The sequence below is a fragment of the Artibeus jamaicensis genome, unplaced genomic scaffold (genome assembly GCF_021234435.1).
Source record: "Artibeus jamaicensis isolate MK-2021 breed Jamaican fruit bat unplaced genomic scaffold, CSHL_Jam_final contig_685, whole genome shotgun sequence".
Classification (NCBI taxonomy): Eukaryota; Metazoa; Chordata; class Mammalia; order Chiroptera; family Phyllostomidae; genus Artibeus; species Artibeus jamaicensis.
In genome coordinates this window covers 15,188,081-15,211,986 of record NW_026521924.1, presented here as the reverse complement: position 1 = coordinate 15,211,986, position 23,906 = coordinate 15,188,081, and the positions used below count along the sequence as shown (strand labels likewise).

General features: G+C 46.0%; 2 protein-coding genes across 2 annotated transcripts; one reads left to right on the top strand and one right to left on the bottom strand.

The window, feature by feature from the left end:
- The first annotated feature begins 1,233 nt into the window (after positions 1-1,233).
- DEFB124 (defensin beta 124) lies at positions 1,234-2,238 on the top strand. Its single transcript, XM_037143160.2, has 2 exons — positions 1,234-1,291; positions 2,049-2,238. The coding sequence occupies exons 1-2, from the start codon at positions 1,234-1,236 to the stop codon at positions 2,204-2,206; spliced, it is 216 nt and encodes a 71-aa protein (XP_036999055.1). The 3' UTR covers positions 2,207-2,238.
- An 11,276-nt stretch (positions 2,239-13,514) lies between these two features.
- On the bottom strand, positions 13,515-21,185 carry DEFB123 (defensin beta 123). The gene is made up of 2 exons (XM_037143274.2): positions 21,110-21,185; positions 13,515-13,663 (listed from the first exon to the last, which is right to left on the bottom strand). The coding sequence occupies exons 1-2, from the start codon at positions 21,165-21,167 to the stop codon at positions 13,515-13,517; spliced, it is 207 nt and encodes a 68-aa protein (XP_036999169.2). The 5' UTR covers positions 21,168-21,185.
- Between the last annotated feature and the right edge of the window lie 2,721 nt (positions 21,186-23,906).

Genomic DNA, 23,906 nt, shown 5'->3' with positions numbered 1-23,906 from the left:
TCGCATGCTCCCTACTGGGGACCCAGCCCACAACCCAGCCATGTGCCCTGACTGGGCATCCGACCAGAGACCCTTTGGTTTGCAGGCCAGCACTCAATCCACCGAGCCACACCAGCCAGGGCTAAAAAGTTTTTATTTCAGATGGACATGAAAATGAGTGAATGATATAAGGAACAAGGCGACCTTTTAAAAAACTTTTTATTACGGAAAAAAATGTAAACAAGCAAAAATACAGAATAACGTAATGGTGTGAGTTTTAAAAAGAGACTGCAGGGTCACTTCCAGTCTCCTCCCCACAAATTCCCTGCTTTGGGCGTGCCCCACCCTTGCGGGCACATTCTGTTTCTTCCGCCTGGAATACCCTTTCCTCCGCTCATCCTTCACGATGCCACTCACATGCCTGTGCAGCAGACCCTGTTCTGGGCCCTGTGCACCCACGGTCTCAGCAGTTCTCAGACTGCAGCAGTGTGTTCGAAGCAGCAGGAGGGCTTCTTAAAGCACAGCTTGCTGGGGCCCACTCCCGAGCTTTCGATTCAGTAGGTTTGGGTAGCGCTCGAGAAGTTTTACTTTAACCAGCCGCAGGTATTTACTGCTGTTGCTTGCTGGTCTGGGGACCACACTTTGTGTTATCGTGTTTCATCTTCTAAGTGAGCTAGGTTGCCATCACTGTCCATTTGGTGGGTACTCTTATGCATTTTCTGCGTAGGCCTGGACACATGCTGTTTGAACAGGCCAGTGGGGTCTGGTTTCATGTCCTTGACATCAGGAAGGGAATCCTCCATGTGTTTGGCTTTTCAAGGGGGGTTTGTCATCATTTTCTAGATGACAGCTTGGGCCTCAGAGAAGCTAAGTAACTTGTCCAAGGTATCACAAGGCACTAGAGAGGTGGTGACATTGAAGCAGGTCTCTCTGAAGCCAAGACGTTCCCCACTCTCTCAGGTGGGGACACCGTCCAGTTTCTGACTCAAGGAGTCGCTTCAGGAAATTCTGCCCTCAGATTCAGAGCTCAGGGATGCCGGGGTGGTGTGTGCAGCCAGTTCCCCACAGAGCTGGCTGGGGTCCAGCCGCATCCCTGGGACCACAGGCCCTCAGACTCCCACTAAGTCTCCTGCTGCCCACACTCCTGCCGTGACCTGCAGCTCAATAAAGGCTGTGCTGCAGGCACCCGGGCTCGATGCGTTTGGCTCCTTGCCTGTGTTCCGTCCTCGGTGGCCTCACAGAAGCCCCGTAAGCATGACACAGCTGCTTCTGCTCATTGTGTCTCTCCTGGTCCTGGTTCAGGTGCCGCCAGGTAACATCACGTGTGTGTGTGTGTGTGTGAATGAGACACAGATGCTCAGCTCCTGGGAGGCAGAGGAGGCCTAGTCCAGCGTTTAAATTCTGGCCCTGTCACTGGCTTTCTGGGCAGGTTAGAGCCAGCTGCCGGATCAGCCTGCACCTGGGTTTCCTAAGCTTTACAGTGGGATTCTCACAACAAATGTTCATTTGGGAAATATATACCGTGTGCCAGGCACTGTTACAATGGCTGGGGACCCAGCGGTGGAAGAAAGCAAGGTCCCTGCTTTCTTGAAGTTGATATTTTAGTTACTGGAGACAGAAAATAACCAAATAAACATGATATTGCAGGTGGTCACAGTCCTAAGAATAAAAGCAGGGCAAGGGGTGAGCGTGGTGTGTGCAGGGGGCGGTGGGAGAGCAGAAAGGCTTCTGATAAGATTTTTTTTAAAGTTTTATTTCAAATGCACGTGAAAGTAGAGAGAATAAGGGACAAGGTGAGCTTTTAAAACACTTTATTATGGAAGGATTTAAGCATGCAAAAATAGAGAATAATGTAATGATGTGAGTGGTGAAAAGAAACCTCTTTATTAGAAAAAAAATTCAAACCTAAATAAAAAGTAGTACAGAACTGTACAGATGGATCTGGGGTTCAATCTGTGACCAGCAGTCTCCCTTGGAACCCCTGGGCTTCTCTGTGTGGTCGGGGGGCTAACCTGTGACCCCCGGGCCCGTCGTGTGACCTGTAGTCTTCATCTGCATGCTTTGCATAGGGAGAAGTGAATTCAAACGCTGCTGGAAGGGCCAAGGAGCCTGCCGGACTTACTGCACAAGGCAAGAAACCTACATGCACCTGTGCCCAGACGGCTCGCTCTGCTGCCTCCCCTACGGACTCAGGTCTCCAGTGCCCAATAAGCCAGAGAAAGTGTAGTTGGGTCTGGGGCTGGCACCCTTGCTGTCCAATAAAATACATGCTGCCCTCGTCTCCTCCGGCTGTTTGCTCAATGCCCCTCCACTCCCAAGTCTCTAGGGGCTATGGAGGGGAGGGTGGGGAGGTCCACAGTGTGGGGAAGATGGAGGGAGGGTTGGTGGGGGGAGTGAAGTACCTGAAGAGAGTGGGCATTGATGACCGTTGTAAATGGTTCCGGTCCTGCCTCTATCACTTTTGCTGTGTATCCAACTCCAGAAAAATTGCTCAATTTCCGTCAGCCTCCCCAGTCTCCTCATCCATAAAATGGGGCATTATAATATCAGGAGATTAGGACTTTATAGAAGGTAGAGTTAATAATAGGAGTTAATTGCAATAATCATGAGAATTGATAATGAGTTAATTGTAATAAGAATTAATAATAGAGTCAAAAGCACATTTCTGGCATTGAGAAGGAGATGCGTGGGGCTTGACAGGCAGACCTTATTAAGAGTGAAAAATTTTTCTATGTTCCTTTATCTCCTACGTCGGTATTTTAACAGCCTGCACAAGTAGAAAGTAAGGATTTTATGAAAGCAAAGTTTTCATATAAACAGGGAGGAGTGAGAGAGAAAACTTGGCCTCTTCCAGGCCCAAGGACCTGTGGGAACAGCAAGTCAGGGAGAAATCATGAGCAGAGCCGCTGAGGTAGGTGGGCGGGCAAGCATTTTAACTGCCCTGGGTCAGGATTGTGCTTGGCTGAAAATACAGAAAATCCAATTTGCAGGAACTGACTTTTTTCACTTCAAAAGAAGTCTGGGAGCAGGGGGCAAGCATATCAGGGCGAGTGTCTCTAGGGTCCTCTTGGATCTTGTAACTTCAGGCCTCGTATAATTGTTTAAAGCGAGAAGTGGGGAGGGTGGCATGGGCTAGCTTTTCACTTTGATCAAGAAAGCAAAAGCGTGCCCTGGAAGCTCCCTCAGCAGACTTCCACTTACTTTCCATGGGCCAGACTGTGGCACATGGCTACTCCTGACGTGAGGAAGGCTGGGAAAGAAAGTGTGCAGCTGTCCCCGCCTCCACCATAGACTTGAGCTTGGGAGGAAGGGAGTAGAGAAACCCCCAGAGTTGGCCCCCCCTTCTCCTTGGGTCTGAGCCCAGAAGGGGGCAGGTGTGTGGGACACGTTGAGAGGAACTCCAGCGGCAGAGAGGCTCATGTCCACTGTCCTTTGAGACTTTTTGGAGAAGTTTGGGGTTGCCTTAGAGAATGGACTCGGTGTGGCCAGGTGAAGAAAGGAATGGTGAAGTTCAAAATACCATCAGGAAAGATAGCGAGCCCAGGGCTGGAGCAGAATTTTGGACGTGATCTGCTGTGCCAGGTGTTAACCCTTCAGTTTCTGTTGTGAGAGGGACCTGGGCATATGCCAGAGGCATCTGGAACAGAGGAAGGGAGACCCAGGGGGCCTGGGCCACTGCCCTTTACCAGCGAGGAGGAAAGCATTCAATTATTTTAATAACAAAGTGTGCACCCGCATATTAGTCCTGCTTTTGAACCTCCCTTAGATTCTGAAGCGGGGTGCAGACATTGAGCTGAGAGCCAGGGGCCCTGTCTTAGGACCCAACCTGATCGGGGTGAGGTGCTCATGGTGTCTGGAGCTTAGAAATAGGACAAGAGAGGGGCACGGAATCACAGAGACCTGACACACGGTGACATTAGTCTGGTATCTCCATTAGGCCTCAGTGAGTCCACAGACCAGGCCAGCTTGTCAGCAACCAGCCATAGCGGCAAGCCAGTGACAGGCCCATGCCACCCAGATCCCGGCAGATGCCAGCCGCACCCGACCATTGAATCTTCCCACCCTTACCCCAGCCGGCATGCTGAGAGGGGACGGGAGAAGGCAGGAGGAATCTGAAAGACAGGGCAATTACACCGGAGGCTAAGTCTCTCTGAACTCGAGAAACCTCAAGAGAATATTTAACTTGTTGAATTAGACCAAGTTTTAAACTGGATTGAACTAAACTTAGCTCTGCCCTCTGACCCCTCCCCTCTCAGCTGTTTTACGGAGAGTGAAGAAGCTAGGCCTTCTCTGCGCAGTCTCAGACGTAGTTCGAGGGCATCTGTGACCTTGTTGCAGGGAAGATGGTGAGGATTTCCGGGGCTGAGGAGTCAGACAGATTCAAGTTCACACTCCAGCTCTGTCACTTACAGGCCACAGGCCGAGCGATTGGGGCCAGTCACCTCCTGTGTCCAATGTCGGGATTCTCTGCGGAATGGGCACAATGACAGCTTTTTCTGGGGCAGCCGTGGGGCTGGATGAGATCCTCCAGGCTTTGTAAGCGCTCAAATGAAGTGCACAGCTGCTGCGACTTCTGAGTGAGTGGCATGCCAGTGGCCCTCTGTGTGTGATTTCAGACTTTGAGAAAATCTGTAGGAATAATACAAAGAATTCCCATTGACCAGTTTTTCCAAATATTGACATTTTACCACTTTTACATGACCATTTCTCTCTCTCTGTCCACACACACGTAAACATATATTGCAGACATGATCCCTTCATACCTAAATAAGGGCATTTAAAAAAATAGAACCGCAGTACAATGCTAAAAATCAGGACATTAACACTGACAATATTCTATTGTCTGATCTTCAGACCTTACTCAGCTCCTGCCAGCTGCTCTGAAGAAGTCCTTCACAGCAAAGAAAACCCCTGGGTCAAGCAAGCATCACATCCAGGGGCCGCGTGTCTTTGATCTCACTGACTCTGCAAGGGTTCTTCCTTCTTTCATGACGTCAACATCTGCGGGGGCGGGGAGGGGGCGTCCAGGCCAGTGATTCTGTGGAATGTCCCCCAGTGTGACTTGTCTGATGTTTCCTCGAGATCGGATTCCCTTACGGGTTTTGGGCGGATGCTGCCGAAGCGAGGCCTGCTCCTCTCAGGGTGTCTTTCTGGGGGCAGAGCCCACACCCACCAGACAGTTTCTGAAGTGTGAGCCTCACCGGGGAAAGGTCGTTTCCTCCCACTGCCCCAGCAGCCCCTCCCCTAAGTCTCCGGCCAACCTCCGAGGTCGTAAGGCTGTACGGGACACGCCAGCAAGACGATTCCAGGTCGGAAGGTTCCTCAAGATACTGCACAGATCAGGCTCCCGAGCCCGGAGAGGGAAAGTGCCTTGTCCAAGGCCACCGAGTTCCTGAGACACAGAGCCAGGAGGTGGCCTTAGGTCTTTGGGCCTCAGGTCAAGGCTTTTTCTGAGGTGTAACAATAGTCCCGCATTGGGAGGACAGGGGAAGCTTTGGGAGAGAGGAGCTCCCCTGGATGGGGTGTGCAGGGCAAGGCAGGGGGAACAGGATGCCGGAGAAGGGACTCTTGCTCTGCAGAGGTGCTCAGAAGTCCTGTTTAGGGGTGCAGACATTCCCGAAGAGTCGGTAAATGGCTGAGCTAGTGATTATAATCACATCATTAGCATTTAGTGAGTGCTAACTGCTTTCCACATATCATCTTACCTATTACCTGCGTGTGGGTGAGTAATAGCTATTACTCGCCTAGTACTTGGTCTAATTCTACAAGTTAAATAACATAGACTAGATTACTCATAGTCTAATCTAATACTATTCATTGCTGTAATGTAATGCTATTATCCCCTCCTTTTCCAGAAGGCAACTGAAGTTTTTAGTTAAGTGAGGTGCCTCGGTCATACGCCCAGGAAGTGGGGCACTGGGACCCCACTGCTGTCCTCGGGCACTTGATTTTGTCTTCCAGATTCACCTTTGTTTTAAAATAACATTTTTTCCTAATTTTAAAAGTAGTCCATGTTCACTGGAGAAAAGCTAGAAAACAGAGAAGCACAGCTGAGAAAGCAAAAATCATCAGCACTTTCACTACACATTCATGCCCCCCAATAAAAAATTATGTGAAATGTCACTTGCAATTAAAATGGAATCAGACTGTATATATTTTTGTGACTTGTGAATAAAATGAAATCAAACCATATGTTTTATCTACTTCTTCCAACACGAGATTTTCAGCTCTAAAATATTTCTTGAAATTTCTTTTCAAGTTTTCGATTTTTATTACTTGAGCAATGCATTTAGGACACAGTGTGGAGAATAAAACACAAATAAGCTTCGAAATATTCACACTGTCTTATAATTTCTGTCAGCTTTTAGTACATATTTGTCAGGATGGCTCTATCTCTATCTTTAGCTCTGTCTCTAATCTCTAATTATACAGTTATGCAATTAATAATTATAAAATTATACAATTAAATATACAGCTGACTCTTGAACAGCATGGTTTGAAATACACTTATATGTGGATTCTTATTTTATTTTTAAAAAAACATATATTTTTTATTTTTAGAGAGAGGGGAAAGGAGGGAGAAAGAGAAGGTGAGAAACATCGACACGAGGGACAAACATTGATTGGTTGCCTCTCATTTGTGCCCCCAACCTGGAACCAAACCTGCAACCCAGGTTTTGGTTGCCCTGACCGGGAATCGAACCAGCGACCTTTAGCTTTGTGGGACAGTGCCCAACCAACTGAGCCCCAACAGTCAGGGCTATATGTGGATTTTTGATAATAAATATGTAAATATATTTTCTTTCTTATGATTTACTTAATATCATTTTTTCTAGCTTACTTTATGTGTGAATACAGTTCATAATACCGACAACATACAAAATACGTGTTGATTGATGATGTTGTCAGTAGGACTTCTGGCCAACTATTTTCAACTTATGATCTAGTGTGTGTGTATATAATATATCTATCTGGATATAGGTATCTATACTTGTACAGATATACTCATAGATATATATCTCTCTAGAGATACTTTATATATGTATCTATTATGCATTTTTCACATGCATTGAGGCATCTTCTGTTGGAGATTAGGAGAATTCCACATTTGGCTGATCAGGGGGCTCCCTTTGGGCTTACAAGAAGGGAACAAGGGGGTTACGACAATAGTCACCATAGGAGGTCCTGGTTAGGATATGGCGACTCCTCACATCCTTCCCACCTGCATTTCTGATCGCAGAGTGTTGAGTGGACTTGTTCATTGTACCAGGGCTATATTTATGTTTGAGAGCCAGGCAACAATCACATACAGCTCAAATTACCCTGGGAAATTGCTCAGGAATGTGCTTTGATGGAGACTGACATACACAGCAAGCTTCCCTCCACTAATGGAACGCAGCAAAGCAAAGGCACTGATTGGTTACAGGGAGGGGCCACTTCTGTGACAAATACGTCTCTCTGCACAGTGGAACATCCCACAGGGAAGGGTGACGCCTTCATCGCCAGGTGCTTCTACTGCCCCAGGAACTGGGACGACTCCCATCTGTGCTCAGCAGGCACCAGCTCAGGGAGGGACTGCGCTGGCTTATTTGGATACGATTCACATAGTGCAATGGAAATGTAACTTAGACAACCACTCTGGGAAAAAAGTTGCAGAGTTACCTATAAAATTAAGTAGAAATATGTATATACAAAAATTTCTTCATTAGTGCTTAGAGCGGCTTTATTTATAATATCCTGTAACTAGAAACGACTCAAAGGTCCAACAAGTAAGCAGATAAATTGAGTTGCATGCATACGGTACAATCCTATTCAACAAACACAGTAACGATTTACTGATGCACAACATGAATGAATCTCAAAAACGTTATGTTAAGCCAAAGAAGCCAAATACAAATGTGTACACACCGAATCGCTCCATTTATGTGAAGCTTAAGAAAGGCAAAACTAAGTTGATTTTAAACATGAGAAAAAGGTTTTAAAAATTTCATTTCTCTCTCTTTATTTTTCTCAGCACACGCAGTTGAATTTGAGTAAAGGTATCGGTGCTTGTGATGCAGCTCTTATCTCAGAAAGAATACTGTCCCGGGAAGACTGTGTGGTAAAGTCTAGATCAAAGGAGAGATACTGCCATCTAGGGGTTATTTTGGGAGTTTGCTGGTGGCACGTGTTTTAGAAAAGATTTTATTTTTAGAGACAGGGGAAGGGAGGGAGAAAGAAAGGCAGAGAAACATCAATGTGTGGTTGCCTTTAGCGCACCCCCCGCGGGGGACCTGGCCTGCAACCCAGGCATGTGCCCTGACTGGGAATCGAACTGGTGACCCTTTGGTTCTCAGGTTGGTGTTCAATCCACTGAGCCACACCAGCCAGGCCCTTTTTTTTTTTTTTTAATTGTCAAAATTAATGGGGTCTCTACTGGAATTTAGCAGGTTGGGGACCCAGGATGCTAGGTGGCATGCCATGTGTGAGTGTCCTGGAAAATGAAGTATTGTTATTTCTCCCAACAAGATTCAAATGTCTTGCCAGACAATTACGTAGGTGAGAAACCCACTTATAATTCTCTGAGCCCGGAATCTAAGGCTATTTTGCAAGTATTTGTTGCACATTGAATTTTCTTGAAATGCAACTGTAAGTCCAGGGGTGATTCTACTTTGTTCTGGTTAGAACTTTCCCCAGGACGTTCACCAGTTTGGAAAGCCAGGACACAGCAAACACTTCGGGTGACATTGGACTTGCACACACAGCACACTGTCAGGCCTGCACTTGGGAGCTGTGACTCTCACGCTGTGTGTGAGATCTCACTACTCATTCGGTCTTTCGGTGGACTTACATGTCAAAATACATATTATTATAAACGTTTATTTTCTCCCTTCTATTATAGTTAGCTTTTTAATTTAGTTTTTCTTGAAATTATGTGAGTAGATAGGTTATAAATTTAGGAATCTTATTTTGAGACCAAAAGGGGGCATTAAAATAGTTCTTATGAAAAGGAGGTGCTGGGTCCAGTAGGACCCAGTGAATGTCAAGGTCTCACCAACAGATTTGTGGGACCTTGTGAGGAGATGGAGAGAGGAGGGGCTGTCCTCTTCCTCAGAATTCCACCAAGAGGGTCCAGGCTTTATTGAGGTTCACTTCCCTCTAGGCATAGGGTCTCAGGGTTTCCTGAGGTGAGGAGCAGACATATTTCTTCCTATGGACGTTCATGGCAAGGATACATGGAAAAATGAATACACAGGACGTTGTGTGTGTCCCTTCCATTTATAGTTTTCTAGCCCTGCCAACAGCTTTGGCTGAAATGACAGGTGCATGCACCCCAGAACCCCTCTTCTCTATGCCCCAGACACAGTTGATTGGAAAAGAGGTGGGCACTTCTCCAAACCAAACTAATCTCGTAGGCTGGCCGGCGACTTACACACAGATGGCTTGGTACAAGATGTTGAACTTGATCAATCAGATTCTCTGTTATGAGGATCTGAACTAGGAAATAGAATAAAGTAGTTCATAGCTGGAGTTGAACCTGAAAAGTTGCCTTAGTAAAAGTCAAGGTTGAAGACAGGCGTGGGTGGTGGGAGGAGGGGTGGAGTGAAGTATAATTCGAGGAAGCAGAAGCTCATGAGTAAATACAAGCCATCGGAGGTAAGGCAGTCTTCTCCTTTAATGCATAAAGTATGAAATGTTTAAATCCAAACCTCAAAGTGTCGTGAGTCTACCACACTTGCTGTCTCGCAAACCTCTCCCTGGGTCTCCCCCTGTGTACACCAGGCTGAGCTGCACACCATTCAGTCTCTGGAACAAGTCATCCTCCTCTCAAAAAGCTTACGCACATGTCACCTGGAATATTCTGCAAACTCCTTCTCAGCTCTTCGCAAACATGAGTTGTCATCCTACAAATCCCAGGTCAAATGCCATCTCCTCAGAGAGGGCTGTCCTGCTAGCTCACGGAGATCTACCTCTCTCATCATCCCCGGCCCTTGTTCTGAATTACTATACTCTTCCCAGCCTTTTCACATCATGAAATTATTTTTTAAATAAATTTTATTGATTACGTTATTACAGTTGTCTCGTTCCCCCCCATTCATTCCCCTTCACCCCCCACCTACATTTCCCCCCTTTAGTTCATGTCCATGTGTCATAAGGTCTTTAGCTTCTCCAGTTCCCATATTATTCTTACCCTCCCCCTATTTTCTACCTACCATCTATGCTACTTATTCTCTGTACCTTCTCCCCCTCTCTCCTCCTCCCACTCCCCTGTTGCTAACCCTCCATGTGATCTTCATTTCTGTGGTTCTGTTCCTGTTCTAGTTGTTTGCTTTTGTTTTAGGTGTGGTTGTTAATAATTGGGAGTTTGCTGTCATTTTAGTATACATGTTTTTTATCTTCTTGTTCTTAAATGAGTCCCTTTAACATATCATATAAGAAGGGCTTGGTGATGATGAACTCCTTGAACTTGACCTTATCTGGGAAGCACTTATCTGTCCTTCCATTCTAGACGATAGCTTTGCCTGGATAGAGCAATCTTCGATATAGGTCCTTGCCTTTCATGACTTGGAATCATGAAATTATTTCTTGTTTAATGCTTTTCCTCTGGTCTGTAGCCTCCACAATGACAACGCCCAAGTTTGCTTCATTTAACATTGCGTAACTGGAGAAAAACATGGTGCCTAGCAAATAATAGATGATCAGTAAAAATGTGTTTATGACTGAATGACCAAATGAATGTATTTTTTACTATGGTTCAGTAGACCTAAGACATGGTTCACATTTCTTAGCTTCACAATAGTCATGCATCACTCAAGAATGAGGATGTGTTCTAAGGAATGTGCCGTCGGATGGTTTCGTCGCGGTGTGGACGTCAGAGTGGGGTTGCGGTTAGAGCGCACGGTGGGTTAAACTCTTTCAGAAATGCGGCTGTACTGCTTCACATTCCCATCGGCCACGTGTGAGAGTTCCGTCACCAATTGCTCCTCAGCAACTGTCACGGTTACCTGTTCTAACTTAGGTACTCTAATATGAGCACAGTAGTGTTCGACTGTAATCTTAATTTGCATTTCTCTAACACTGATAAGTTTTCATGCTTTTATTCGCCACATATGGAGCTTTTTAGGTGAAGTGTCCGTTCGACTCTTTTTGCTCATGTTGTTACTGGGTTGTTTGTTTATTTATTTGTTTTATTGCGTTTTGAGAGTCCTTTACATATTTTGAAGAAAATATCCTGTATAAGACAGGTAATTTTCAAATATATTATTTTCTAGGCCTTTTTGACTAATTTAGTTTTTTCATTTTTTTCTGGTCTCACAGTTCTTAAGGCACTTAATGTTCATAGCTTTCATATCTTTTTTTAAGCCTGATTTTTATATATTGAGGAGGCAACGATATTTTAAAAAATACAAAGTATAAAGGACAATAAGACAACAAATATCTCTAATGCTACCATCCAGATAGAGAAATAGAATACCAGCACTGCTTCTTCCAATTCCTATATTCTTAGAGTTAGCCATTAGCCTAGATTTGTGCTTTATTGGTAGTTTTATCATCTATGTCTATGTCCCTAACAAAGTATTTGTTAATATGTGCACAATTTTGATCAAATCCTAGGAAAAAATTTTGTTAAGATTTCGGTTGGAATTTCATTGAACCCTACAAACAAAAGGTATAAAATTACATCTTTAAGATATTAAGTCTTCTAATTCATGAACATGGTATGCACCTCCATTACTTTAGGCCTCTCTGTTGCCTCTTGGTCAGGGCTTCTCTTTCTCCCCATACAGTGTTTGAACGCGTCTTGTTTGAAATGTTCACAGGCATTGGGATGTACCGTTCCTTTTGTCTGTCAGCAGTTTGATTCAGCTTTACTTAGATTTTATTTTCTTTGTGTTTACCCTGCTTGCACTTCTCTAAGCCTCTGGGGTCTGCGACTGATGTCTTTTAGCAACATTTACCTTCTGCGCATGTCTTTCATTCGTGTGTGCTAGAAACTATTTAAAAGAACTGCAGAGAGGAGAATAATTAGTATTTTCACCCAGGGAGAGCGTATCCTCTTCCCTCTGTTAGTTGGTACTGTTGGTTAATGCACCTCTGCAAACCTAGACAATGAAACACCCCTAGTTCTTGTAGTGTGTCAGGTAGAGGTGAGATAAATTTTAAAATTCCAAAGAAATAATTTCTTTGATGGTAATGAGGGTCCAGAGATTAATAATGTGACTAAAGACAGCTAGGAAGAGCACAGTAGATTACTGAGAACAACCTGAGTTAATCACTGCAAGTGCACACATATAGACTTTAAGCCAGGGGTGTCCAGACTTTTGGGGTCTCTGGGCCACACGGGAAGAGGAAGAGTCGTCTAGAGCCACACATTCAATGCACTGCAACATGTGATCACCAAAAAATCTCATAATGTATTAAGTTAATTTATGATTTTGTGTTGGGCCACATTCAGAGCCATCCTGGGCTGCATGCAGCCCTTGGGCCACAGGCTGGATGTCCCCACGGGACATCGACCTTAAAAAATCCCAGAAACATAAGAACGGGTAAGCATACCTTTCACTGGCTGGCAGGACAATGGTATCATCATGCATCATGCAGCGTCCCGAAAATCCCACTGCACACTTGTGAGTGAGATTGAAAGAGGTGAATGAGGCTTTATTTTTATTATGAAAACAGTTTGGACTTCACCGAGCACCTCAAAGGGGACCTCCAGGGAACTGGGGTGAGAAGGAGGGGTAGACAGACAGGCAAATCAGCTAGAGGAGTTTATTTTATCTTATTTATTTATTAAAAGATTTTATTCATTTATGTTTAGAGGGGAAGGGAAGGAGAGAGGGAGAGAAACATCAATGTACGGTTGCCTCTCGTAGGTCCCCTGCTGGGAACTGGCCTGCAACCCAGGCATGTGCCCCGATTGGGAAGCGAATGAAGATTCCTTGTTTCGCAGGCCTGTGCTCAATCCACTAAGCCACACCAGCCAGGGCTATTTTTTATTTTTAAAAATATTTTTAAATATATTTTTTACAGAGAGGGCAAGGGAGGGAGAAAAGGAGGGGGAGAAACATGGATGTGAGAAACATCAGTTGCCTCTCTTACCCGCCCCAACCAGGGAGGGAACTGCAACCCAGGCATGTGCCCTGACCCATAATTAAACCTGCGACCTTTCACTTTGTCAGAGGACACCCAACTGAGTCACACTAGTCAGGGCTTATTATTTTAATATTTTTCTTTTTTTATCCTCACCTGAAGACATTTTTTCATTGCTTTTACAGAGTGAGGAAGGGAGAGAGAGGAACACAGATGTGAGAGGGAAGCATGGATTTGTGGCCTCCCACACTTGCCCAGACCAGGGATTGAACCTGCAACCCAGGCATGTGCCCCAACCAGGAACCCAACCAAAACCCCTCCGCTACACGATGATGCTCTAACCAACCAACTCACACCGGTTCAGGGCCGGAGGTGTTTATTGATCTCAGGAATTCTAGGGGGGGTGGGTCAGACGCAGAATAGCTTCATCTGCATTTTTATTAGGGCTTCAGGCCTCACAGAACTCAAAGTGACCACGGCCTTTTTATTTTTGGCTGAAACTTGAACTTCACACAGCATGGTTTACTATTTGTGCAGTACACATACATCTTTTCCTTCCTGTAGCATGTGCGGCGGCATTTCCCACGAAGATTCCAGCATTTTTGGGTGCCACCTGACAAAAAAAGACAGCAGAGTGGAGACCATGTCAGTCCCGAGAAGAGGCCGGTTCCGGATTTGAAAGGTGTAGACGCGGATTAAAACAGGTGTGATACGGGACCCTCAGGTTCCCTGCCCTTCGTCCCTGACCTCCTTTCTTTTTTTTTCTTCCCCTCTTTTTAAAGACTTTGTGGTAAAATGCAAATAATATAAAATGTACCAGTTTAAGCATTTGAAAGCATACAATTCAGAGGCATTAAGAAGATTCACGAGGTTGTATGACCATCACCACCATCTAGTTCCAGAACTTTCCAAATCGTCCCAAACAGAGACCTTGCCCACCCCCCTCCCCCACCCCCGTATTCTCATTTCCTCCTTCCCCCAGCCCTGGGCAACCACCAGCTGGTCCTCCTTTTTCTAGATTGGCCTACTCTGGATATTTTATGCCAATGAAATCATGTAATAAAATATGTGACCAGGTCTTCTTTCGGGTCTTCTTTCATGCAGCATGATGTTTTTAAGGTTCATCCATATTATTTTTTAAAAGATTTAATTTTTTTAGAGAGAAGCATCAATATACATAAGAAATATTGATCAACTGACTCTCGTACACGCCCCAACCAGGGACTAGGGCCGTAACCCACACGTCTGCCTTGCCTGGGAATCGAACCCTTGAACCGGCAACCCTTTGCTTTGTGAGAGGATGCCCAACCAACTGAGCCACACCAGTCAGGACGATGTGGTTTAAAAAAAATTTTTTTTTTGTTAACATTCCATCACTCTTCATAATTTTATTTTTATTTTGTTTTCTTTTTCCCCAAGGTCCCTCAAGAAAGTGGCCATACTCGGGGTTTTTCTTTTTTAAACTGTGGTAAAATACACTTAACATAAAATTTGCCATCTTAACCATTTTTAAGGGGACTGTTCAGTGGTAGTAAATGCATTCACGCTGTTTTGCACCCACCGCCATGCACCCCCATGACTTTTTTCATCTTGTAAAACTGAAACTCTGTACCCAGGAAACAATAACTCCCTATCCCCCTCCCCCACCCAGGGAACAACCCATCCATACTGGGTTTTGATTCTTTTCCTGTCCCAGAATCTTGACTAACCGACGACTGACAAGGCTTGCAAAAACAGCTTTTGAAAGCACTGTTCTGACACTCTCGGGGGCGGGATTGCACCAACGGCATGAACCAAGAAGCACAAAAGTCTGGAGCAGTCCCCAACTGCTCCAACCACAAGTCTTGCCACAGTTAAAGGTGAAGTCTGCTCCTTGGGCCATACAGTGACATTACCCCTCTTTCTCTCTTCTATAAAAACTCCAAGCTTGCACAGAGCCAGGGGTGCAGGTGCTCCCTGATGTCCCTCAGCTGAACAAAGACTGTAACCTCTATTTGTCTCAGTTAAACTATCTTCTTCCGACAGTTTGGTGCCGTGAACATTCTCCAGTAATCAGTCATTTTACTCTTTGTCGTCTCCTTTCTGCTAGAGATTTAGACCAGGTTTATTGTGTGATCAGGGCTAAGTTTTCTTTGAGATTATCTTTGCACCAATATTTGTGCTCGGTGGGAAACTGCGTTGTCTGGCGAAGTACTTTCACCTGGGGTGATCTCGATGCCCTGGGGATGCTTGGCAATGAAATATCGGGAGACAGTTTTAGGTTTCACAACCGGTGGAGGGGCGCAACCGCAATGACTGGGTGGAGGCCACGGATTCTCCTGAACATCCTTCCACGCACAGGACAGCCACAGCAAAGACGTACCCAGCCCAAACCTCACTAACTGCCAACAGGGGGCACGAGTCCCTCCCTGGTCTAGACACATTACAACCTCCGGAGTGTATCCACTTTTGATTATGTGGGAATTACTTTACAGCCCCACGAACTGTTGGTAAGTGACAGCAGCGCCAAACAATGACTTTCTACATCTCTGCCAGTGCGCTGTGCTGCATGGACGGTCTGTCCACTTCCTCCCCTTCAGCGTGGCGGGGGGGGGGGGAGCTGGGTTTTAAAGACCTATTCGTAAATTCATTGCAACATTCCTTCCCGCCATATATACATTTGTGCTCTGGCCCAGTTACACGACCTGCCTTGTACTCTCATGATGAGTTAATAAAATCTTTACACATGTTCATGTCTGTATGGCTATGAGAGCCAGGGGTTTGCCTTTTTTTTTTTTCTTCCCCAAATTACCTTTAAAAACTTCTTTGGAACCTTGAGCGAACTGAAATCATAAGCACTAGACTCTGAAAGGATATGTTGAGGGAAAGTGGGGGGCTTACCCCAGTCAGATGTGCTATGAAGACACTCAGTATCTCTGGGCTGTCTGAAATACAGCTTGGAGAGAAATCTGGCCCATCACAGTGAAGAAAACTTAGCGAACTACTCTAAGAAAACACTGGTGGGGAGGCTTTAATGGGCCCCTGAGGCTAGTTCCAGGATTTGTCCCACCAGCCATTTTAATTGCTCTGGAAAAACAGTGAAGGAGGCATGTGAAGGGCCCTCTCCCTAAATCTCAAGCATTTGAATATTTCCTGACTACTGTCTGCCTGTTCGGGAATGACTAGACGCTTTTCCTTGCTACGAAGCAACAGCATTTCCTGTGGCTAAAAAACAATTGCTGTTGGCTTTTCCTAACCCTAGAAAAAGCCAAACTAAAGTAATAGAATAGAGATTAGTAGTTGCTGGTGGCTGGGGGCCGGGAGGTGACTGATTGCAAAGGGGCACGGGGTGTCCTTTCTGGGGTGAGGGAAATGAATTATACTGATTGCGGTGCTGGCTGTATGAATGAACAAATTAGCTGAAGCTCATATTGTATGCTTAAAATGTGAGCATTTATTTCACATAAATATTAACTCAGTAAAACCAATCAGAAAAGAAATAAGAGACAAATTCAGCAGAAAGTGACAAAGACTGAAGTTGGCAAAGGAGATTCAACACAGAGACAAGAAGATACCTGGAGGAGGAAAAAACAGAATGAGATATCGGAAAAATACTCAAATTGTAATTTAAGAAGAAGTTCTTTAAATGAAAGATGACTTGAAAATGCCACAGTGCACAACGTCTCTGAGAATGTTGGTGTGGAAGAAGGAAGATATAGAAGAATATTTTAAGTACAAATCTTGTAGTCCAATAGAAAGTATCAATATGAATTCATGAGGTATTTTAGAGGCATTTAAATGTACTGGTTTTCCCTCCTAGCTCTACCGAAAGATGAGGAAAGGACCAATTTAGCAGCATTGAATATCTCTAGCAACTAGATCATAGTCCTGAAATACCACTTTCCCGTGGAAGAAAAAATCAGCTTCTTCAAGAAATGGCTTTCAAGATCTGTGGCAAGGACTGTACAAGATGATCCTAGAATATCTTGTCACACCAGAAAACCAGATAAATTATAAAGACAAGAAAGGGATGAAGATGTAACCAATAAGCTAAAAAGTCTTAAGGGATGTCAGATAGATGTTAAAAGTGGCCGTGACAAAAATTGGGTGCCTATGGACTCATCCTTAGCAATGAGACTATAAAGAAATGCAAAGAACTGATTGCTAGGAAAGTCGAGATGCTGCATAATTTGGGGGAGGGAGACAGTTGTGATGGGGGGGTAGGTGGGTTTTTGGTTTTTTGGTGGCCGTCAGTGTTCTACTGATCGACCTTGATGATGGTCACAAGGTTGTGTGCTTTATAACAGTTCATTAAGCTGTGCATTTGTTTTATGTGATTTTCATAATCTGTAATGATGCATTTTATTTTACAAAAAAACACAACAAAACAAAAAGAAAACCCCCTCACCACTTAACAATAAAATCTCAACTTTAAATTCAAGAGTGTCCAGATGAATTGTGGGTGAGAGTGACGGGAAAGATGATACCCGTGTGGCCGCTTTGGTGGTTCCGTAGCACTGATTTCCACATTGTAAAATCAGGCACAGAATTTACCTAGCAACCTTCACTCTAGGCGTCTGTCCTGGAGAAATACATGCACAGATGGAGACTATAGTTACACTGGAGATACAACTAGGAACAAGTTGGAGGTAGAGACTGCCCTCAGAGAATGTCCAGTCTAGTGGTGGGGAGCGGGGCAGGGGATACACAGCTGTCAGAGAAATAGCTTCCCAGATATTTGGTTGACTAGAGTGATAATGAGTGTTATAAAGGCAGAACTCGGTGCTGTGTGTGAGGAGGTGTAATGGAAAAGTAGGTGACATGTCTCACCTAAGCCTAATAACTTCCGAGTTCTTGGGCTTCACATATATGTCCAGAATTTCCACCATGAACCTAACTTTATATTTTCAAAGTATTAAAGTAATATATATTTCATTTCCCTTTAATTTTGGTTGCCGAAAACCAGGATTGGGCTGTTTCTGGGCTTTCGGGAAATGGTAAAGAACACTTAGAATGTCAAACTCATTGCTCAGCTTAAATGAGCTGAGTAGTTTTAGTTTAGAGCAAGACAATTTTTAAGAACCAAAATTTACCAAGAAGAGTCAGGATTTCCAATTTCAAAGAGCTCCTTTACCTATTGGTAGGTGAGCCTGGCAGATTCGGATAAGACTCAAGAAACTTCCATTGATCTCTGTTACCACCGTCACACCCAACAGAAAGTAGAAAGGAAACGCTCTCTCCAGGGGAAAACTGGGCATTTAAATCCATTTCCTGCAGCAGCAGCAGCAGCAGCAGCAGCAGCAGCAGCAGCTGCAGGCCTGAGGCTCCAGCAGAACCTCATGCCTCGCCTTGGCCAACCAGGCTGATGGTGAACCCGCCAGCAAGCTAGGAACCAAGGCTTTCCACCCCTTCCTCACTACTGGCCTGCTGGCTGACCTAGAACGTACAGATAACTAATGTGAGAAAAGCAGGGACAAGAGAGTCTTTTGCTACAAACAGCCAGGTAGGTCTGGACAAACAGCCAGCATTTTACCCCTGGCCTCTGAGTGTCGCCCAGCAACTGCTAATAGACAGGACCAGCACACCATGGCGCCACCTGGAGGATGATTAGAAATGGCTGAGGGGCCCCGGCCCATGTGGCTCAGTTGGTTGGGGTGCCATCCCAGACATGGATGGGTTGCAGGTTTGATTCCTGGTCAGGGCACATGCCTAGGTTGCAGGTTCAATCCTCAGTCAGGGAACCTACCAGAAGCAACCAATTGGTGCTCTCCTGTTACATCAATGTTTCTCTCTCTCTCTGTCCCCCCACCCCTTCCTCTCTCTATAGAAGGACTGAACAAATGTCCTCAGGTGAGAATAAAACAAATAGTAATAATTAGGAAAAAAAAGAAATGACTGAGGAAATGGCTGAGCATCTCCGTCCGCCCTCCTGTGGCATAAAACAGATCCAGAAGTCCCCTGAGTCCCCTGCATCTCTGGTGGAGGTAGGAAAACCAGTGCGAAGTTGAGGGCCAGAGGGACTTGCTAAGAGTAGACCCCCGTGCATAAGACAGTGGTGCGTGTGTGTGTGTGTGTGTGTGTGTGTGTGAAGAGCCTAAACCTAAGGGCCAGATGGAAGATTTGGCTGAGAAAAAAGGCTGTCCATGGGGCTCTCGACAAGAATTGAGATTTAGCCATGGGACCCAGCAGCAAGTGCCAGCAGGACACTCACCGACCACATAGTGATACAATGAGGCACATTGTCCCAGAAGGTAGTGACGGTCCAGCACAGGGCTCTATCCCACTTCCTTGTGCTCCTGCCCCAGGGCCTTGGCACCTGATGTTTCCTCCAGCTTGAATGTTCTTCCCCACAAGTCCACGTGGCTCACCCCTCATCCTCCCTCAGATCACGATGAACCATTTGTCAGCACACACTTAAAATGGCACATCTACCCTCCTATTTTCTATCCCCTTTTCCTGTCCATTCTGCTCATTATATTCATCATATGGCATTGCATATGTGTCATTGATTTTAATTTTTTTCTGTCTCCTTCAATAGGATGTAAGCTCTGAGAGGACAGAGATTTTGCTTGTGTTATTCTGATGTGTTCACTGCTCTACCTGCCGCACCTATCCCAGTGCCTGGAGCATGAAATCCATTCAACCACGTTTACTGAATGAACCGATTCATGAAATCGTGATATATCAAGTTACTTTCTCTCAAACGCAGCTGCTATCCTGGAAGGAGAAGAGGAGCATGCCAGAAGAGAAATGCTAAAAGGCTGAATATTTATTCAAAAGAGACAGAATGACCTTGGTGACCATTTTAAACCAGAAGGGATGACTAACTGCTGAGTTTACCCGCAGATGTCCCACCGCAGCAGGAGGAAAGTTCCTGGGAAAAGTCAGATGAGTGATACAAAGTAGAGAAGCTACATTTTTTGCACACCAAAGTTTCAATGTGTTCTTTGTTTCCCCCTCAACCAGTTATTGCTGTAGCAGTTTGAGGAATGAGGAGATTGAAACTCTGAGCAGCCAAGATGTTTGCAGAGGGGCGGGGCGCGGGGCAGGGGGCGGTCACCGAGTTAGAAAATGCTGGGGCAGTTTCTAACCCAGGCTCTGGGACTTGACTTTCCTCTCTCCCCCAGAAACATGGTTTCAGGCATTCCCCACAGGCAGATACAAAGGCTGAGGTTGGCCCGTTTAAGGAAATTCACACACTGACACCAGTGGGAAGGTTAGACGAAAGCCTGGGGTGGGCAGAAGCTTCTGGCAGTTGAGCAGGGGGCCAGGTAGCTCCTGCTGGAGTTGGAGGAACAGGCAAGTCTGATTGCGGCCCACCCTGCTTAAGCCTCCCCATGGCTCTTGTGCTCGGCATTCCAGGCCCATCCTCAGCTGTAGCCCCGGCCAGGCCTCTGACCCACACCCCTAATTTGGGCTGAAGGCACCATGGTTTCTCCCACATCTGGCCCTCTGCATGAACTGATTTCTGCCTGGGACCCACTATCTATTTCCACCTCTTTCCCTTCCCCTTTTAACTTCCACACACTTTTCAGGACACCCAGAACCCCTCTGGGAGGGCTCCCTGGCCCTCAGTCTGGGCTGGTCCCACCATGGGCACCCCAGCCTCCCGCCTCCCCTCTAGCACAGTTTGTGTCACTCTGGGTTGTAAATGTCATTTATCCCTGTGACCCTGGCTCCCAACTCAGCGTCTGGCACTCAGAGAGCAATAGTAAATAGGAGCTTTTCTCCCCTGCGAAGGTGGTTGTGATCCTTATCAGATTTTTTCTGGGACTATTTTGCAAAAGGGTCACTACTGTCCTCTCCTCTTCCTGCTTCTCTTGCCCACCTCTCCCATTCTTTCTCGGGTCCTAGGCCCCTGGGCACACTCCCTGGGCCAGCAGAGACGGGGTGGCTGGCCAGAAGTTCCAGATGTCATAGTTGGTACCTGAAATCTGGCACCTGCTGCTGGTGAGAGGGCCCTCTCCAGGTGGCTCTGAAATGTGACCTGAGGCCTGGCAGCCTGCCCTCCCTAACCTTGGGATCCGGTGACCAGGCCTCTGTCCCCAACCTTGTCCCTTCCCTGAAGAGGTCCAGTTACCTGGAGTGAGCTGGGACAAGAGCAGAAGCGCAGTCAAAATCACCCATAGGAGCTTCATGGCTGGAAGCGGCCCAGGGTGAAGTTGCAAGTCCGATGTGAAGGCAAAGCTAATGCGAGAGAGCTCTGGCCTCTCTGGCGTGAGCTCCCTTTGACCAATCCGAACAGCTGCCACCCACACGTGCCCTCAGCAGCGGACGGGCGCCGCCGACGGGCGCAGCCCCCGCACCCCCGGAGCCCACATGCGTAGCCTTGCACCTCAGCTGGTGCTCCTCCTCTAGTCATTTAGGTCAGCCGGGAGAGGTCGGGCAACAACCAGGATCCCCCAGCCCAAGATCTGCACACCTTCTTCCACCCAGCTCTAAACGAGGGGACCACAAGGGGGCGCTATGCACGTGGAATCCAGAGCAACGGTGGGGTAGGGCGTGGTAGGTGTAGACTTCACAGAGAAGGTACACTGAGCAGTGTTTTGAGGAATAAATACCAAAGTAGCAGCCAGGTGAACCAACATGGTTTTCCAGGCAAAGGAGGTCTAGACAGAGGCTTACGGTGGTGTTGACAATGAGCAAAGTGACGTAACAAGCTAAAACTGGAAGGAAAATGATGGTGAGAGGTGAAGCTCCCAGCACCAGCCTGGCTGTGTGCCCTCGGAGTACCAGCCGCCCCTGCCCCCTGCCGTCTGGGTACTAACCCTGCATCAGACAGATGTGCCCTCAGGGTCTTGCCTTCTGGGCACCAGGTAGCGCCCTTTCTCAGGGATCCAAGGACCAGCTATTTGGGGCGTGTCTGAACTCAGGTTTGGGAAGTCTGTTCTCTTCCCTTTCGTTCCGCAACCCGAAGGCGGTAGGCCCATCCGTAGTCACAAATTTGTTTCCTCAGGGCCCTCTTTTTGCTCTTTCAGTTTTCCAACAACAGTGTAACCCGTTTTGTATATTAAGTGTCCTGTGTGGCTTCCACTTCCTGGCCGGACCCTACTTGATTCAGAGGTCAAGGGTATACCAGCGTTAGGATTTATGAGACAAAATAACATTGAGCACGTCTCTAGGTGCAGATAATACAGGGAGGAGGTTGAAGACTGAATGGTAAGTGAAAGAGTGAGGTCACCAAGTGTCAACAATTCTTTCTAAAACCTTCAGGATGAAGAAGAGACAGCAGCTAAGAAAGGACTCAGGGCCCCAGGCCTAGACATCCACCCGTATTGGGTTGTTTGTTTTCCTGAGGGAGGCTCATTTTTTCAAACATGTGTTAGTTAAGGCTCAGTCAGAGAAGCCACGGTCAGTACTAGGGAATAAGGACTTTGTTATAAGATTTAGACTCCATTCCATTGTGGAACAGCTGGCAGGTTAGAGATATATCCAGGGCCGTGGTGGGGTTGCTGAGGTGCCTGACTTAGAAGTCTGAAAGGCTGGTGTCTCGTTAAGACTTCACGGAGAAGTGTTTGGTGGTAGGCCCCTGGCCCGGGGTCACTGCTCAGCAGGGCTGGCAATTGGCAAGGAGAGCCCACCACACTGAAGGGAAAACGGGGCCCAGAAAGGCAGGTAGAGCCCTGAAGCTGCTTTTGCCCTGGGGGCACCTGTAAACTTGATGTTTGGCTGGTCTTGAGGTGAGAAGAAGAGAATTCAAAGGCCAGGGCCCCCTCAGGGCCCTCACGTTAAATGGGGACCACACAGGTCCATACACTGAGAGTGAGGGTGAGCCACAGGAACCGTCTAGCCTTGCTCCAGTCGCTTTTCTCGTTGTTGAGCAGAGTAAGGCAGAAAAGTCTTTAGGATGCCGTAGCTACAAGCTAGTTTTCAAGGGTTTTTGTTGCTCAAATGCAGTATCAAGTGAATTGTAAAACAACAAAGCAAAACAAACAAACAAACAAACAAATCCCAAGCCTTCGAATTATGAATTTGTTTCAAAACGTTCCCAAACCGGTAATGTTCCAGGTATTTGACAGACGCAAATGCTAAAGGAAGGCAGCTTGCCTATATCCCCGCAAATCACAGATAAATTCAAGGGCAGGTAACAGTACGTATTTGAAGATTATGAAGCACACAGAGAAACGCGGTGCCATCAACAGGAACCCTACGTACCACACTTACACAACTTCAGTTATTAGAATGATCAGATTGTGTGTGTGAGAGAGAGATGTTTAGCAGCATTTAGTCATACTTCCGGAAGGAGTGGAGAGAGAGGGGTTCAAGGTTATTCTGGAGAGTTAATGGCTGAGAATTGTATAGCCCTGCTGAAGTTCGTAAATTCACAGATTCAAGAAGCTCTAAGCATCTCAAGCAGAACAAAAAAAAGAAAACAAGCTTTAGACATGCCATAGCGAAGTTGCAGAGCACGTGTGAACTCACGTGCACGTGTACACACACAGTAAAAATACCTTGAAAGCTGCCAGAGGGGAGAGACAGACAACCCTCAGGGAGCAACAGTTAGGCTGACAGTTGCCTTTTTAAAAACAATAATGATGGAACATGGAAGAGAGTAGAATGATATGTTCAGTATATGCTACAATATTTGTCCATCTAGAGCTATATAACCAGAAATTTTTTTATAAGAATCACGGTAGAATAAAGCCATTTCTCAGCAAACAAAAACTAATCAAGACTGGTACCAACATACCTCTACTAAAAGAAACATTAAAAGATGTACTTTATGCAGAAGGAAAAATAATCCTGTCTGAAAGGTCTTAGGTTTAAGAAGAAATTTAGCAAATGAAGTGATGTGTGTAAGAACACACCTAAATAATATAGAAGCAAACTCTGTGTCCAACCATAGACAACTGGATAAGGAAGATGTGGTACATAAA

Bases quoted from the DNA above. Each gene is read 5' to 3' on its own strand.
- DEFB123 (XM_037143274.2), bottom strand. From the start codon at position 21,167: ATGAAGCTCCTATGGGTGATTTTGACTGCGCTTCTGCTCTTGTCCCAG. The intron at 13,664-21,109 runs GTAACTGGACCT...TTTTTTTGTCAG, and splicing joins CTTGTCCCAGCTCACTCCAG to GTGGCACCCAAAAATGCTGG.
- DEFB124 (XM_037143160.2), top strand. From the start codon at position 1,234: ATGACACAGCTGCTTCTGCTCATTGTGTCTCTCCTGGTCCTGGTTCAG. The intron at 1,292-2,048 runs GTAACATCACGT...TGCTTTGCATAG, and splicing joins CCTGGTTCAGGTGCCGCCAG to GGAGAAGTGAATTCAAACGC.